At 34.9% G+C, this 14542-nt stretch overlaps 1 protein-coding gene across 28 annotated transcripts in view; it reads right to left on the bottom strand.

The window, feature by feature from the left end:
• Positions 1-2727: 2727 nt before the first annotated feature.
• Positions 2728-14542, bottom strand: part of MEF2C (myocyte enhancer factor 2C) — a 135280-nt gene continuing 123465 nt past the window's right edge. For 23 of the 28 annotated variants that reach the window (XM_041398276.1, XM_041398275.1, XM_041398264.1 and 20 more), the window contains 2 exons: positions 14372-14507; positions 2728-7521 (listed from right to left, as the gene is read on the bottom strand). In XM_041398276.1, the coding sequence (XP_041254210.1) occupies positions 7200-7521; positions 14372-14507 (458 nt within the window). In that variant the 3' untranslated portion in view covers positions 2728-7199. The remainder of the gene's footprint in view (positions 7522-14371; positions 14508-14542) is intronic. The other 5 variants (XM_041398289.1, XM_041398291.1, XM_041398283.1 and 2 more) reach the window with 1 other exon arrangement.

Here is a 14542-nt window from a genome sequence, read left to right as displayed (position 1 = left end):
TTTCCTGCAGATCTGCTACGTCCATATCATTCACACATAAGGGTATACTCTCTCATTCATGTATTTTCCAAGCAGAAAATTAATATTTTATGTAGTTTCTCCTTTCAAGCAAATTTGTCTCCTGCCCATCTTATTCTGTATTCAGAACAGGCAGAGTAATATGTATTACATGAAGGTTTCCCACGGTAAAAATGCTGCTATAAAGGATGTCATAATGATATTTTCTAACTTTCACCTCCCTAAAAAATTGCTACCATAGTGTAAAGCATTGCAGAAAAGCGATTTGGGCCTCTCAGGATTCTGCATTTTCACTGTGAGTCTGAAAACCTGATCCTTCGCAACTCTGCAGAAAATAATTAGCTATGCAATGTGCTGTAAAAACAAAAATCAAATTTACACCAATTATATTTATAATGCAAACACACTACCTTTAAGTTTTATCACTTCTAAATTTTCCTACGCAGTTAAGTCTTCTATTACATTATTTTATTACTTTGGTCAGAGAAGTAAAATCTGCACAGCTAATGGTGATCAACCCCTGCTCCTAGAAGGAGGCAACATTTTGTAACCTAAAAGAACTTATGGATCATCATCCAGATAAATACAGATACTTGAAGCTGAAAACTTTGGGCAGACTGTGAACAAACCACAGAAGAACAAAGAAACACAAAGAAGAGGACAGAAAGGACAATCAGAACAGCACACTTTACACCTTTCAGAAGTAAGGAACTCCATTGAAATTCAGCATGCACACAAGTGTTCTCATGTTAGCCTTCAGGTGTCTTTAGCAATCAAGGGGATCCAGAATGGAACCAAAGCATTCTACAGTTTCTGTTGGAAGAGGAGGAAGAAATACCAGCAGTAGAAAGATTACTGTTAACCAAAATATCTGCTCACAACAGAGTTACCTTGGATGTGTCTAGATGGACTGCAGAGAACGCAGTATAGATTTAGCTATTACAGGTGCTCTGAATACTTAGTGTAAAACATTAAGTATGGTACATGAATACAAAAAATGTAGCCCTATGACTAAGCAGTCTAAATGTCCCAGAATCAGGGACTCCAGTAAACTGGAGTTCCATGTATCAGTTTAGGTGGAGCAGGTAACCTTGCTGCATTGGTGAATTTCCAGTGAATTAAGGAGGAACAGGCTATATCTGTCAATAGAGAGGAACAATATATTTTTGCTGCTTGTAGACTTAACAATCTGATTATTTTAAAATCATTCCTCCCTGCTGTTCCTTGGATTCTCTCATTCCCAGTATTTTACCTCTGGAAATACAGGCATTGTGTTTGAGAAAGGGTAAGGTATGAATGAGCCACACTGCTGGCTTGGTCTCCTTAATAAACATATGTGTCAACTGTCTCAGCATGGTTGCCCAGTTCTACAAAGATATGTTGATTTTTGCTAAAGAAAATAAGAAAACAATTTTCAGGGGAAGTAAACACTCTGCGTGGAAAGATATTAGTTATTATTTCAGACTGTACACTTCATAATTGCTTTTTAGGATGACATCTGAACCTTAAGTGAAAAACGTTATTCAAAGAATTATTAACATCCCCCCCCCCCCGATTTCAACATAATTTTAAAAATTGTTTATAAATAGAGTTCATAAAATTTAAAGCAAAGTAATCAGGAAGTTTATGCTTATTTTTCTCCAGAGAAACAAATAACAGAACAAAGTATATAACAGACTCTATTTTCTAAGTAATTTCTTTTCCAATGCCGGTATAGCATTATCAGTATTAATCAGATAGATGACTGCAAGACGGAAGACTCCCAGATAAATCTTTTAAGACAACCGCATTTTCAGAAATATTTTGTTCATCCTGGCCAATGATGAAAAAAAACTATTTACTTGTACAAAATATATTCTGTAAAATCAATGACACTTAGTTTTAGCATCTCATTGCAAGGCAGTGTCCAACACTGCAATGCTAACAATATTTCTCTTAAAAGAAATTGTCATGAAAAGGAACAGCACAGCTCTTTTCTTTCAGAAACCTATTTAAAAACCAGGTTTTATAAAGTTATTTTTGAAACTGTAACATTCACCAAGCACCTTAGCTTTTTAATAGCTTGTCTGCTTCTGGCGTAAAAACACATCTTTTTGAAATAAAGTGATTCTTTTGTTCTCAAACTCTGAAACTATAAATATTAGTTGGAAAACCCCCTGTAACTCCCAACAAACAAACAAACAAATGAAAAACAAGCAAACAAACATTCTGAGAAAAAACTATAGAAAAGTGCATAGATTAATTCTGACAGTCCTTATGCAGTTTTGTTAGAGAGCATATAGAGACAAAGTGCAGATCCAATGACATATGATTTTGACACAGTACATACTTTTTTTTTGAGGGTTTTTGCATGATTGTCCCCATGGGTAGAATTCACGGGACATGTATACATGAGGGTTTTGATTCCCTGTCAGTTAACTAAGCACCTGAAAGCCAGGCATTGTTTCACCTACCTCCTCTGCTAGGGACAGATTCAGATGACCACATTCCAAATGACACTGACTCCAGAGCAGTGATGGGATTTTCCTGACTTGGTGGGATGATGTGTGCCAGAAAATATTGCTTAGCTATCAAAGCAAGCACAAGTGATTGGTAAAATTGAGACAGCTGCTGGTATTTAAAGCACTGCTTCTTTCATGTGTTACATTGTGAAACAATGAAAACTGAACACTATTTAAATTAATAAAAAAATGCACAACAGACACCATATCACTAAGAAAGCCAGTAACTTTACTGATTTGTCTGCAAAATACAAATTATACCTTATTTTCAGCCGGAGAATCTTTTGAAATTTTCCCATTTTTGTTCACTACAGACAGCTGAATTAAGTCCCTTGAGATACACAGATGTGGTTTAACTTAGTTATAACATCTTGTCATCTAGTGGCGACAAAGTCCAGCTTATGCCGCTGTGAGCCTCTACTTTAATATTTGTTGCAAATGCTTGTATGCTCCCATTTACAAGCTATTTTGTTATCACCATTATTTTATGGAAGCAAATCCCCATGAAAGAGAAGAAAAAAAAAGAAAAAAAGGATACAACAAACCATCTGAAGCAATCCAAGTGTAATGCCTGCAGTAACCCAGGTCTGATATTAAATACATAGAAGATTTTAGTACTGCATTTTTAATTGATTTTTTTTTTTAAATGACTTTCTTAAATGACTTAATGTCTTAAAATGACTTTTTTTTTTTTTTTTAATCAAATAGAGGTATGGATCAGTCTGAGGTATGAGAAGGGAAGGTAGAAATGCAACATGAGACTACGAAAATAATCAAATGGATACTTTTGATGCAGAAAGTCTGTGGCTCAAAGCTTGGATTGCTCCACATCTTTGGTTAAAATATTTAACAAAAGCCTTTTATTACATCTACAGTCTGAAGCATTCTAACAGACAGCAGTGTTCCATCAGTCCTTCAAGAGACCTGTAGTGGCAGGAAATTAATGCCGTATAACTGACAACATCACAGCAGGTGGCACAAACAGGAACAGATGAAGTATGCCATGTTTAGGCAACAGCCTTTATTGAGGTTTCATGTGGCTTTTAAAAAATTACAAAGCATTTACCTTCAAGGTGAAGGAAGAAGGAAAACAAACAGCTGTTAGACTACAGATAAAAGTGGGTATATAGGATTGCAAATACAATACAAAAGGGTTGACATCCTTGGAAACAGCCTGTGAGTTCTATTCTTATACTAGCTTTACCTGAAAAAGATCTGAGGACAACAGGTAATTTTTACACTAGTCATTAAAAATTGCTAAATTCCTCTTCTGGGAAAAATATAAGCCATTTTGTTATAAAACACAATTTTTGAGAGACACTGAAATGAACAAAGCTTTACTGTGAATGGCTCAATGCATACAATATATATGTTGTGCAGATAGAGTATATCATATAATTGTCACCAGCAATTAAACACTAACTGACAACACCTTTTAATAGAGATTAACTTAGCTATAACAATACTTGCAGATGTCTAGAATGCCACTTCAGGTGTTTGAACTTACAATTAAGAATGTTGCCTAAAACATCATATAGCATGGGTTAAGGTAAAGTAAATGTTAATACTCTTTCAGGGCTCTGCCCCAAGCTCCTTAAATACAAAGGAATCACACAATAAACCCAAATTAGCTTTTGCAAATACAATAAATTGTAAGATACAGATAAAGGAACAAGAAAGGTAGACAGTTATAGTTTACAGAAAGTGACTTCACAATCAAAGTTGTGCTTCTTATCATTAGATCAGTTTGCAAATATGCATTATCCCCCACAATTTTGCCAGTATAAGTTAGTTGCCTTCTGCAGCAGGAACAAGAGGGCTAACTGGCATTTATTTCCATGTGATTCAGTTCTACTTGTGTTTATACAAAAAATCACTGTCAGAGTTAATATAAATTGCCCAGGCAATACTTTTCATGCTACTTTTTGCTTAGTTACTTGCAGTGATATTAAACACTGCATCTTCATTAAATGATTCATTTTTTTCATGTGTTGCTGAGGCAAATCGCAAGGTAAACTATTAATATGGCTATTCTTAATATATCAATAGACCAAATCCCCTTCCCCACTGAGAAGTTTCTACTGCTATACCAATAAAATTGTATTTTTTCTTGAAATGACAAGGTATATTTGTGATACATTTGCATATTTTTGACACACTAAAGTTTAAAATTCTCAAAAGAGAATATGAGTACAGGTTAATCTGAGGGTGAGGAAAATGGTTTTTGTATTGTAAAATTAATTATGGGCCCCATTTTACCTTCTTTTTTTTTGTTGGTTTTTTTTTTGTGTTTTTTTTTTTTTTTTTGTTTTTTGTTTTTTGTTTTTGTTTTTCTTTTGTTGTGTTTTGTTTTGGGTTTTTAAATTTATTTTTTGGGTTTTTTAAAACATGCGTATCTTTGTTTACCCTGCAGTTTGCTACACGAGGTAAGATGAATGCATTAGTAGCACAGTATTCTGCTTAAAGAGTTTCCACATTATGTACTAGCCCCTGCATGGCTGAAAGTGCCTGTAAGGCAGGCTTCTGTAAAGTCATGGTAAGTGAAGAGTCTATGTCCTAATGCACACTGTAGTCTGATCATCATTCTCTACTACAGAGAGGTACACTCCATCGTTGAGCAGTGCACAGCAACTGCATGGATAGGTGGAAAAAGAGTGTGGATTTCACTTCAAAGTTCTTTGCTGTTGCTGCTGTATTTTTCATCATAATGTCAATGTAAGTAGTTGAGGCCTAGAAGGACTCTTAAAAAAGGAGAAATATTACTCTTTTACTATGACACTAACATTTTGCTTAAACACTTTTTCCCTCCAACAGAAAGATGAAACTGAAACACTTGAATATACATTTTTTTTTCTAACAGACAAGAGGGACAAAGAGGGACTTGAAGAAAATGACACATTCCCTCTGGTCAAGCTATCTTAGTCAAAGGAACAATATGAGGCTGGAGAAAATGTGGATGCTGTGTGCTGAAGCAAGTGCTAGTCTGGTGTAAAGACACAGGGAGCGTTGCTCAACAACATGCCCACTGTGAGATGATATGACTGCAGAGGTCCATGAGAACCAACCAGCTGGCCAATATTGCCTGTGTAAAATCAACTGATTTTGAACCACCCTTTAACTGATAATATCTTTAAGAGTTTTATGTCTGTGAGAGAGGGGAGGAATCTATCCAGCAGGCACTTTCGTGCTGATCCCTCCCTTTGCCTCCCCCTGCTGCTTCGTCACATGTTTACCTGCACTCACGTAGCTTACAGCCATTAGAGCTGCACATTCAATTCAGACAGGCAGAATACCAGCTTCATTAATAAGAAAGGGCCAAGTTACGCCACTTTGTAATTTAACCCATGGAAAACTACAAGATACGCAGGACATTACATAATAGAAGGGCCCTTAACTTGTTACAATGCACAAAACAGCATGAAAGAACTAATCAGTATATACAACGGATGGCAGTTCACCCAGCTGATTGTAAAATACTGTATTAAAATGATTTAAGTTGTAACACTATGGGTAAAGTCTAATTGTTTACAGATCAGTCTTTCAGCAGCTGACTTGGACCTGTAAAATGTATACCCACTAAAAGAAAACCAAAAGAAAATAGTTAAATGTGCAACTGCACAAATATAATTCCCCACTATCAAGAGAACAAAAACTATTACCATAATTATTATATATTAGAAAGCTATACACAAGCATGTTAATTTCACAGATTTTTTTTTAAAGATTCTTAGTATTTTATATAATTAGAAATACACATTTCAAAAACAAAACTTCTGCAAAGAGAAAACAGTTATCTTGATTAGCAAAGCATGGAGTTGCTCAAGGCTTAGGGTAGTGCTTTCTATACAGAAAGTCATTTTGTTTGTTTCTTCAGGACTGCTTAAAAGATTAGCAAAGCTATCAAGGGAAAAAGAACAAATTTTGGCTTAAGGAAACTACAAAAGCCACAAATGCTTTGCAAACTCTGTCTTACTTTTTAATATGAAAATAAGCTAAATGTAATGTACATATTTTTATACTTTTTTATTTAATAAGTGATGCAGACCCAGAATTTTTGAAATTAAGTATGTCAGCCCTCGAACTCAACATTTCTATAAGTATGGTCCTCTTGAAATGGTTTGATCCTTTTTAACTGAGCACCATACTCTAACAAAATGCCTGCATGTTTGTGAGCATTTTCAGTATGTTAGGTGACTCAGTCTCTTTCTAGCATCAATTCATGGCCACCCAACTGCTGGATCTGTCAAAACATCTGTACATTTTCTATATGTTGCATAACAGCTGCTTTCTCTCTCAGTAAAGATCTGCCATTTCTGGCAAATGTTTTCATTTTGTCTATTTACATGTAAATAACGTTGAACCTGCAACATGACACTATCTATTGTAACATACATTTTGCAAGGGAGCACAACAGTGAAAAGAAATTAGCCTTAAAATCTATTTTGTACAAGTGTTCTGTTGTACAACTCAAGTGCTAAGCTTATCTCAGCATTTCTGTTTATCCTTATACTGCATCACTGAGGCAAGTTAAAAGTACTTTTACAAAACAGAGTACCTGACTTTTTTTTCACACACAGCACATATAATGTATATCGACCCTTCCCCCCTCCCCCCTCCCATTAAAGTATAGCACACACACACTGCAAGAAAAAAAATCTCAAGTAATAGGTTATAATGTTATCATGTTGCCCATCCTTCAGAGAGCCGCATGCGCTTGACAGAGGGGCTTTCCCTTTCGTCCGGCGAAGGTCTGGTGAGTCCAATGGGGGAGTGGAATTCATTCCGGTGATCTTCTCGGTCACTTCCATCGTAGGAACTGCTACAGCTGCTCAAGCTGTCAACAGGAGATCTCCCCGCTTCATGGCGCGTGTGCTGTTGGTATCTCGATGGCGTGGTGGTACGATCTCTAGGAGGAGAAACAGGTTCTGACTTGATGTTGAGGCTTTGAGTAGAAGGCAGGGAGAGATTTGTACTCTGAGATAAATGAGTGCTAGTGCAAGCTCTGTAGGAGGAAAGGAAACTCAGTTACACATGGAGGAGGCATGGAGCCCCCAGATATGCACAAACACTCACATGAAACACCACTGTAAAGGCTCGCACAGGATCAGCACATGCAGAGATCATGGGGACTGTTGTCTGAGCAGAATTCATGAATTCCAGGAGATGACAGCACCACAACAGATGTGGTCAGCTTTAGGGGGACAAGCCCTCAGTTTAGAGAGAAGTCTCACTTTCAGTCTCCTTCTTTCTTAAGATCAAGTGTCATCACAAATTTAGGAAGGTGAGCCTTTGCATTGTTGGAACCACCTTCAGGTTTCTGAATAACAAATACTTGTGTGTGTTTACATTGGCTGAGATGGGAAGCATGGACTTTCTGCTGGGTTTAATCCAATTAATTTGAAAGCACACAACTATTTTTATTGTGGTTTGTTTTGACATGTGACTTCAGATGCAAAACAGAAACAAAGAAAATTTGGTCTGGTAATTTTTATGCTTTTCAAAATTGAATTGAAATTAGTAGTCCTAACATTGACATCAACAAAATAGCACAGGTAGGCAAGGATTTAGATATGATTTTAGGGTTTAAATCCATAAATCCATGATTCAATCCAGAATGCATTTGGATAAACTACAAAAGGGACTATGAGGAGTAGTAGAAGACAACAGAGGACTACACTATTTGCCCATAGGAAAGCCAAGCTCAAAGGATGCTACTAGCAGACAGACTGCTATTCTAAAACTTATTCAAAGGTATGCTACTTAAGTATTCTAAGCTTTTTCTCTTCTTTTCTTTTCTTTTTTTTTTCTTTTTTACTTCCTTTTTTGTGCATTTTTTGGGTAGGTAGTGGCAGAGGAAGATGAAACCGGCAGGGAGGAGAGTGAATACTGAGAACACACTTTATGGGAGAAATGAGATTACTTTCATCTGCACAACATTTTGTACAAAAGCACCACCTCCTGGCAAAACCTGACTTTTCATTATTAAAACAGAATTTCCAAAATGCAGTTCCCATTATGTTCCACTTCAGGGACCATTTGCTAAGCTGAAGTTAGTGTCTTACACAAGAAACATAATTTCAAGACTTCTATTAATGCGTATTTATTTATACAGGGGTAGGAAGGCAGCAGGGGCAACACTTGACTTCAGAAGATTTTAAACCTAAAGGGATATGCAGGCATTTTTAATACAATAAGGTGTAATATTGGGATTTGGAAGGAATTTCTAAGAATGACACAGATAAGTTTAGTGTAGACTTTTAACTTTACTGGAATACTCTACTTTCCCTAGGGTGTCACTAACTGAGAGCTGAGTATTATTTAAACATTTACTACTACTTTGATGAACTTTTTTTTCTTCTGACAGATTTAAAATAAAACTGTATGGCTTCAATATTGAATAATATCCTCTGATTTTATCAGGAATTGCTGCAGTGTGTAAAAATGAATGGATGTTAGAAAACAAAACAGCATGTTCTACCTCCAATTTTTCATCAATCCTTCCTTCCTCTACAGACAAATTTGTCAAATCTGCAATGACCCCTTTCCTAAGTTACAGAGTTCATGAGTAATAGCCTTCAAAGTAAAAAATGTAACCTTTTTCTTTTTTCAAAGAGGATATTTTCTTTGTATTGCTTCTGTAAATATTAAATTAACACATATAAGAAACTGTAAATATAAGAATCAAATGTACATTTCTGCCTTTTTATTTTTCTTTTTTTTTTCTTTCTGTTTTCAGTGACTATTTTTGTGTTGCTTAGGAGATTCTAGAGCTTCATGTGAGTAAATAGTTTGTCAGTTTAGTATGATAAGATTACATATGATGTTACATGCCAAGCTTATAGCTAAACCTGAAATTTCTATAATAAAGAATGGTGGAGCCTAGAGGATTGATTTAGAAGTGTTTGATTTGAGCAAGTAACATGCCACATTGCAAAGCTCGGGATAATTTAAAAAGATAAAAATAGACAAAAATAACCATATTCAGTCAAATTTGTTCTCATGGAACATACTGGCATTCTACTGTGTGACAGCATCCAAAGAAACAAATCCAGAGGGATAAACTGAATTTCAATGATACAGAGCTGGTATTGCAATACTGGAATATTGCCTTTTTAATAATGCCTCAGAAGTGAGTATGAGAATGCATCTCTACAGACTTCTCTACAGATTCCTTGTGATTCAGCAGTGGTGTTACATAATAACCTGGCATAAAAATTAATGGCACTTTTATAAATGCTTCAGCTCTTCAGGTTTATTTGAATTTTGAACCACCTTTTTTTAAAAAATATTTATAAGAGGATAAGAAATAATTCTGGCAGGTCAAGACTGAATTTCTGAGGTTTAAAAAAAATATGAAAACAATATAAATAAATTATAGCGTGTATTTTGATTCACCTTTTTTTTCTTTGCAAATATAGCCTTTGGCTGCTGAAAGTATTTCTGAAACTTAATATATTTTTATTTGACTATAATTTCCTTAATACTTCATTAACGTTTTCTGAAACATTTTTATGAGAAGCTCATCTAAGCTAAATCTGCATGGGAAATGTACTGTTACACATACATGTGAATAGCGAAATAATAGGTATTTAGATGCAATCTTTAAATCTGTATTCTAAACAAAGGATTGACCTCTATTTAGAATAGAAGGTACACAATAAGAAATGAGAATTCTGTCTGCTGCAAAATGATTTAATTTCCTGTATAGGTATGTGTTGGTGTAGAAACAGCTGTTTGCACTTAAATGTATCAATGCATATTTTACACTGTTGCTTCATATAATTACATGAATTGGGCCCAAGCATGCCCTATTGTAATTATGTGAAACCTTCACTAAATTCCCTGGTAAACAAACATGTTTTGGATATGGAAAAACTAGTGAGAAACTAAAGAAAATTATTCAAAGGTTTGTGTACAATTACATGCACTGAATAGGTGATGGGCAGTTCACTTTTGCGGACATCATCACCTTTTTCCACATATTGTATGAAAACATTTCATTTTATGGGGACAATGAAGAAAATTAATATCTTAACTTGGCACACCAGTCCCTCTTGAGGCCAGTGTAGTTAAAATTTGATTTTTGTTCAGATTATGATGCCACATGGAGAAATGCTGCTTTATCTGGTTTCCACATGGTACATCTACACAGCTCTGCTGTATGAGAAGTGGGGGAGCAAGACAGTGCCATGAGATTGGGATGATGACACTTCTGTGTGCATCTCCTTCTGTCTGATTCTCCAAATGGTATTGAAACTCAGCATGCACAGGTAGAAGTGCAGGTCTGAGTAAGTGATGAGTGAGGACATGAATATTGACCATGTAGATTTTTCTAGAATGAGAAAAATCAGAAATGAGAAAATCTAGAATGAGAAAAAAAGAAGGAAGGTAGCTTCATGCGCCTTTTCTTGTACACCCACTCTTACTTCCCTAAATCAGTGTACTTCCTCACTTCATATAATTTCCCCCAATAAATACATGTGAAGGACCATTGAAAATTCATGGTTATGTGCTAATTTGCATTTAGGAGAAGATATTTTTGACTTACTAACAATTAAACTTCTTCCCTCTCTATTTTTTTTTTTTTTTAGGTGAAAGCTAAGAGGTTTTAATTATTTTTTTATAGTTTTCTAATCAATGTAAAAGCAGAATATGAAGACATTTTGTCAAGACATTTTGCTTAGCTCTCACATGTTAAGATTACACTTTTTAAACAGGAATTAAAAAAAATAGCATGAAACTGAGTTACTTAAACATCTTATAATAGTGGCATGTGAAAAAAAAAGGCTCATTCTGAAATACATAAGGTTTTTTATTCAAAAGAAGGAAATTGGTAGAACTGATACAAATTCATTAAACATGATGTACCTGTTTCCAAATTTTTCAGTAAAAATAGTTTAATGGACAATATTTTCCTTTGTCTAGCTATAGTTATCATCTAATAAAAATAATTGTAGCTAAGTAATAAGCTTTCTATATAAGGGTCACAGAACAAGTCAACATTATACATTTGGACTACTTTTTATTCATGTAGGTAGAAGTTTTGAGAAACTTCTCTTACATAAATAGTTGTCTATACTGAAGCACCTTTAGATTAAATATTGTTTCTCTCCCTGCATTCATATTTTAGGAAAGTGAAAACTTCACCTGTGGATGTTACTTTTAGATGAAAAGATTGTCTCTTAGGCTAGGAAATGTGGATGCAAGAGAACATATTCCATACTATGGATTTGTGCATAAAATATTTTGATAATTTATTATGATGTTTGGAAAGGACTTCCCTTCTGGTTATCAGCAGTTTACTTCTAGTAGTCTCTTTGGTACATGTTAAATAAGCAGTAAGAGACTTTAACATACTATTCAGGCGAAATCCCAAAGCTTTGGGAAGGACTGATTTTCAGCAGAATTTTTGTGTGTATTTTTTCCAGATGTAGATGCAGTTAAAAGACCATGAAAATACTATTCTGTTTTTTAACCCAAAAAGTTGAAAAGTCTGACTTGTTTTAATGTCCCAGTCAGGTCTAAACAGCTTCTGCATGTCTAAACAGGGTCTACATTGTTGCTGTTCACCAGGCTTGGCAGAAAGGCAAAAGCTGCGTAGACAGGGAATGTGAACTACTCCCATGTCTTCATATATTTGCCCTCTAGTCCACCAGCACCAGTGTGGCTCCTAATTGCACAGTCAGCTTGAAGAACGAAGAGCTTAGTTGCAGAGGTCTCCAATTACCTCCAATATGGTTCTGATAGTGCTACTGAAATTGCTGAGGACTTATCTGGAGGAAGATAACGCATCTAATCCTATCTTATTCTATTACTAATCACATTCTTGTCATGCATTGAGGAAGCAGAGCTGATTTTCACCTCTAGACTTTGGTGACAAACAAAACCTGAAGGAGACCTGGAATGTGTCTCCCATTAACTGTTTTCTCACAGGTTTTTATAGCTTAACTGTATAGGTAACAACAGTCATCTCACTGCCAAACCTTTTCAGTATGTGACCCCACTAAGTACTGAGATTTATGTTGTCAAAACCTTTCTGGATGTGTTTTCTTAAGTATCTGAAGATGACTGTAATTTTGTTTCATTTTTAAAATCTTTTTACAAATTCTAAATCAGGTTGATATACACTGGATATGTTCTACAGAATTTCAAGTTTTTCAATTAACTCAAAAGTTAAAACAGATGCTCTTCCATGTAGAACTCAGTGAGTGTGATTTTCTGCAGTGATAGAAGACTTTTCCAGAACTGTCTGTGAAGCAGCTTTCATAGCTGAATTCACTTACAAGTCACTGAAAGAGTAATAATAATGAGAGTAGCAACTCAGAATGTATTCCACAGCCACAGACATTACACTTTGACATTCTGTGATACAAATCAGAAACAGATCACGATGTGTGACATATCTGAAGAGGCATGTAATTAGTTTAGGAGTTCGTTTATACTTCTTTTTTTTGCTAACCAAATAGCCTTATTATATTCTTTGGTATGGTACCAGTTGTTTATACAGTGATACCTAACATGTGAGATTTCAATTTATTTCAGAATTTATGATTTTAGTTGCACAGTAAGTCTGAATGCTGGCCCAGAAGTAGCGCAAACTCACAAAGAAAAGTATAAGAGAAAGATATTAAGACTAATTTTTTTTTCTAGCACAAGTATTTCAGTTGTATGTTTTTATGACATTTGTATCTATATATACTTATTTATACCAAAATGAGCTTTAAAAAGTTTGTTTCCTTTGAAACATTTTTATTGCTCTCCTTAAAAACCCAAATTACCAACATGGTAAAGACATTAAAATAAGTTACAAAAAATGGTCAGATAAAGTAGAAGGAGAATTTTGAAGGCACATTTAGAGTATTAAATTTTTCCACACTATGGCAACAATCTCAAAAAAAGAAAGTGCATATGTGGAAGACCTCTTCCTGAAAAAAAAGATTTTCCTTTCAAATGCATATGAATTAAATTTTTTCCTCATAAATACACTTCTGCTGTTTTCAGCTTCTATTTTTATAGCTAAACCTTTTAAAATTCCAACATGTCTAACCATACATTAGGCTCTTATGCCACACTAGTGTATACCTATGGTCTTAATAGAAATTGTAGATATCAAGATATTTGAAAATTGTACACCTGTCCACTTAAATGAGCCAAGAGGTTTCTTGTTCAGGTGATTTCCCTGCGTGAATTTTCACACTTCTAAAGATCCTGAGATGATTGAGCGCTGTGTTTCTCTGAAACTTGAATAAATATTGTAAAATTAGCCACTAGAGGGCAGGAATACCTGTACTCCTCAGCACAGGCACATCACAATGAGTTTTGTAAGCTTACAGTTCTTTGGCTTAATCATGCTATTTTATCATAAAAATCATCTCCAAATAAAAGAAACTTGAGTTTCAGAGTTGAGCAGAAGGAAGTATGTGATTATTATATAAGGTTAAGGCTTAATGTCATGTCAATTAATTATGTAATCTTACTTTATTAAAATATCTAAAAAATTTTCTTACTGTAAATGTTTGTGCAACAGTAACTGGAAATTAAAAGCATAAATAATAAATATGGCATCAGAACAATATAGGTGTATGGTTTTAGTAGTGAAATAAAATCCTATTTAAAGAAATAAAAACTAAAACATGAACAATACACTACTGAGAAAATGCCATGAATGCAAAATATTTCATTGCAGCTCCCAAGCAAACTTTCCATGAATTACATTGCTCCAGTTTTGGAAAATCTAGATTTTACACACAGTAGTTATGTTCTGGTATGTTATCTTGACATATTTCACATTTGGAATTACTGGGGAGACTGAAGTTGCTGTAGGACAGTAAAATAAAGAAAGCACTGCTTACCCCAATTGACTGAGGGCAGATGGTGGCATATTATGTAGGTGTTGCTGTTGCCAGCCAGTTACAGAACCAAGATGAAGAGCACTGGCTGTATTAAAACCAGAGAGAGATGATATATCTGCACTACTCAGAGAATATTCTAGATTTGAAAACAGAAAGACAAAAATTAAGAGA

This window comes from Onychostruthus taczanowskii, unplaced genomic scaffold, assembly GCF_017590055.1.
Source record: "Onychostruthus taczanowskii isolate IOZ18803 unplaced genomic scaffold, ASM1759005v1 scaffold143, whole genome shotgun sequence".
Taxonomy (NCBI): Eukaryota; Metazoa; Chordata; class Aves; order Passeriformes; family Passeridae; genus Onychostruthus; species Onychostruthus taczanowskii.
The sequence above is the reverse complement of the archived record's forward strand: the minus strand, read 5'-3'. Positions and strand labels throughout refer to the sequence as shown.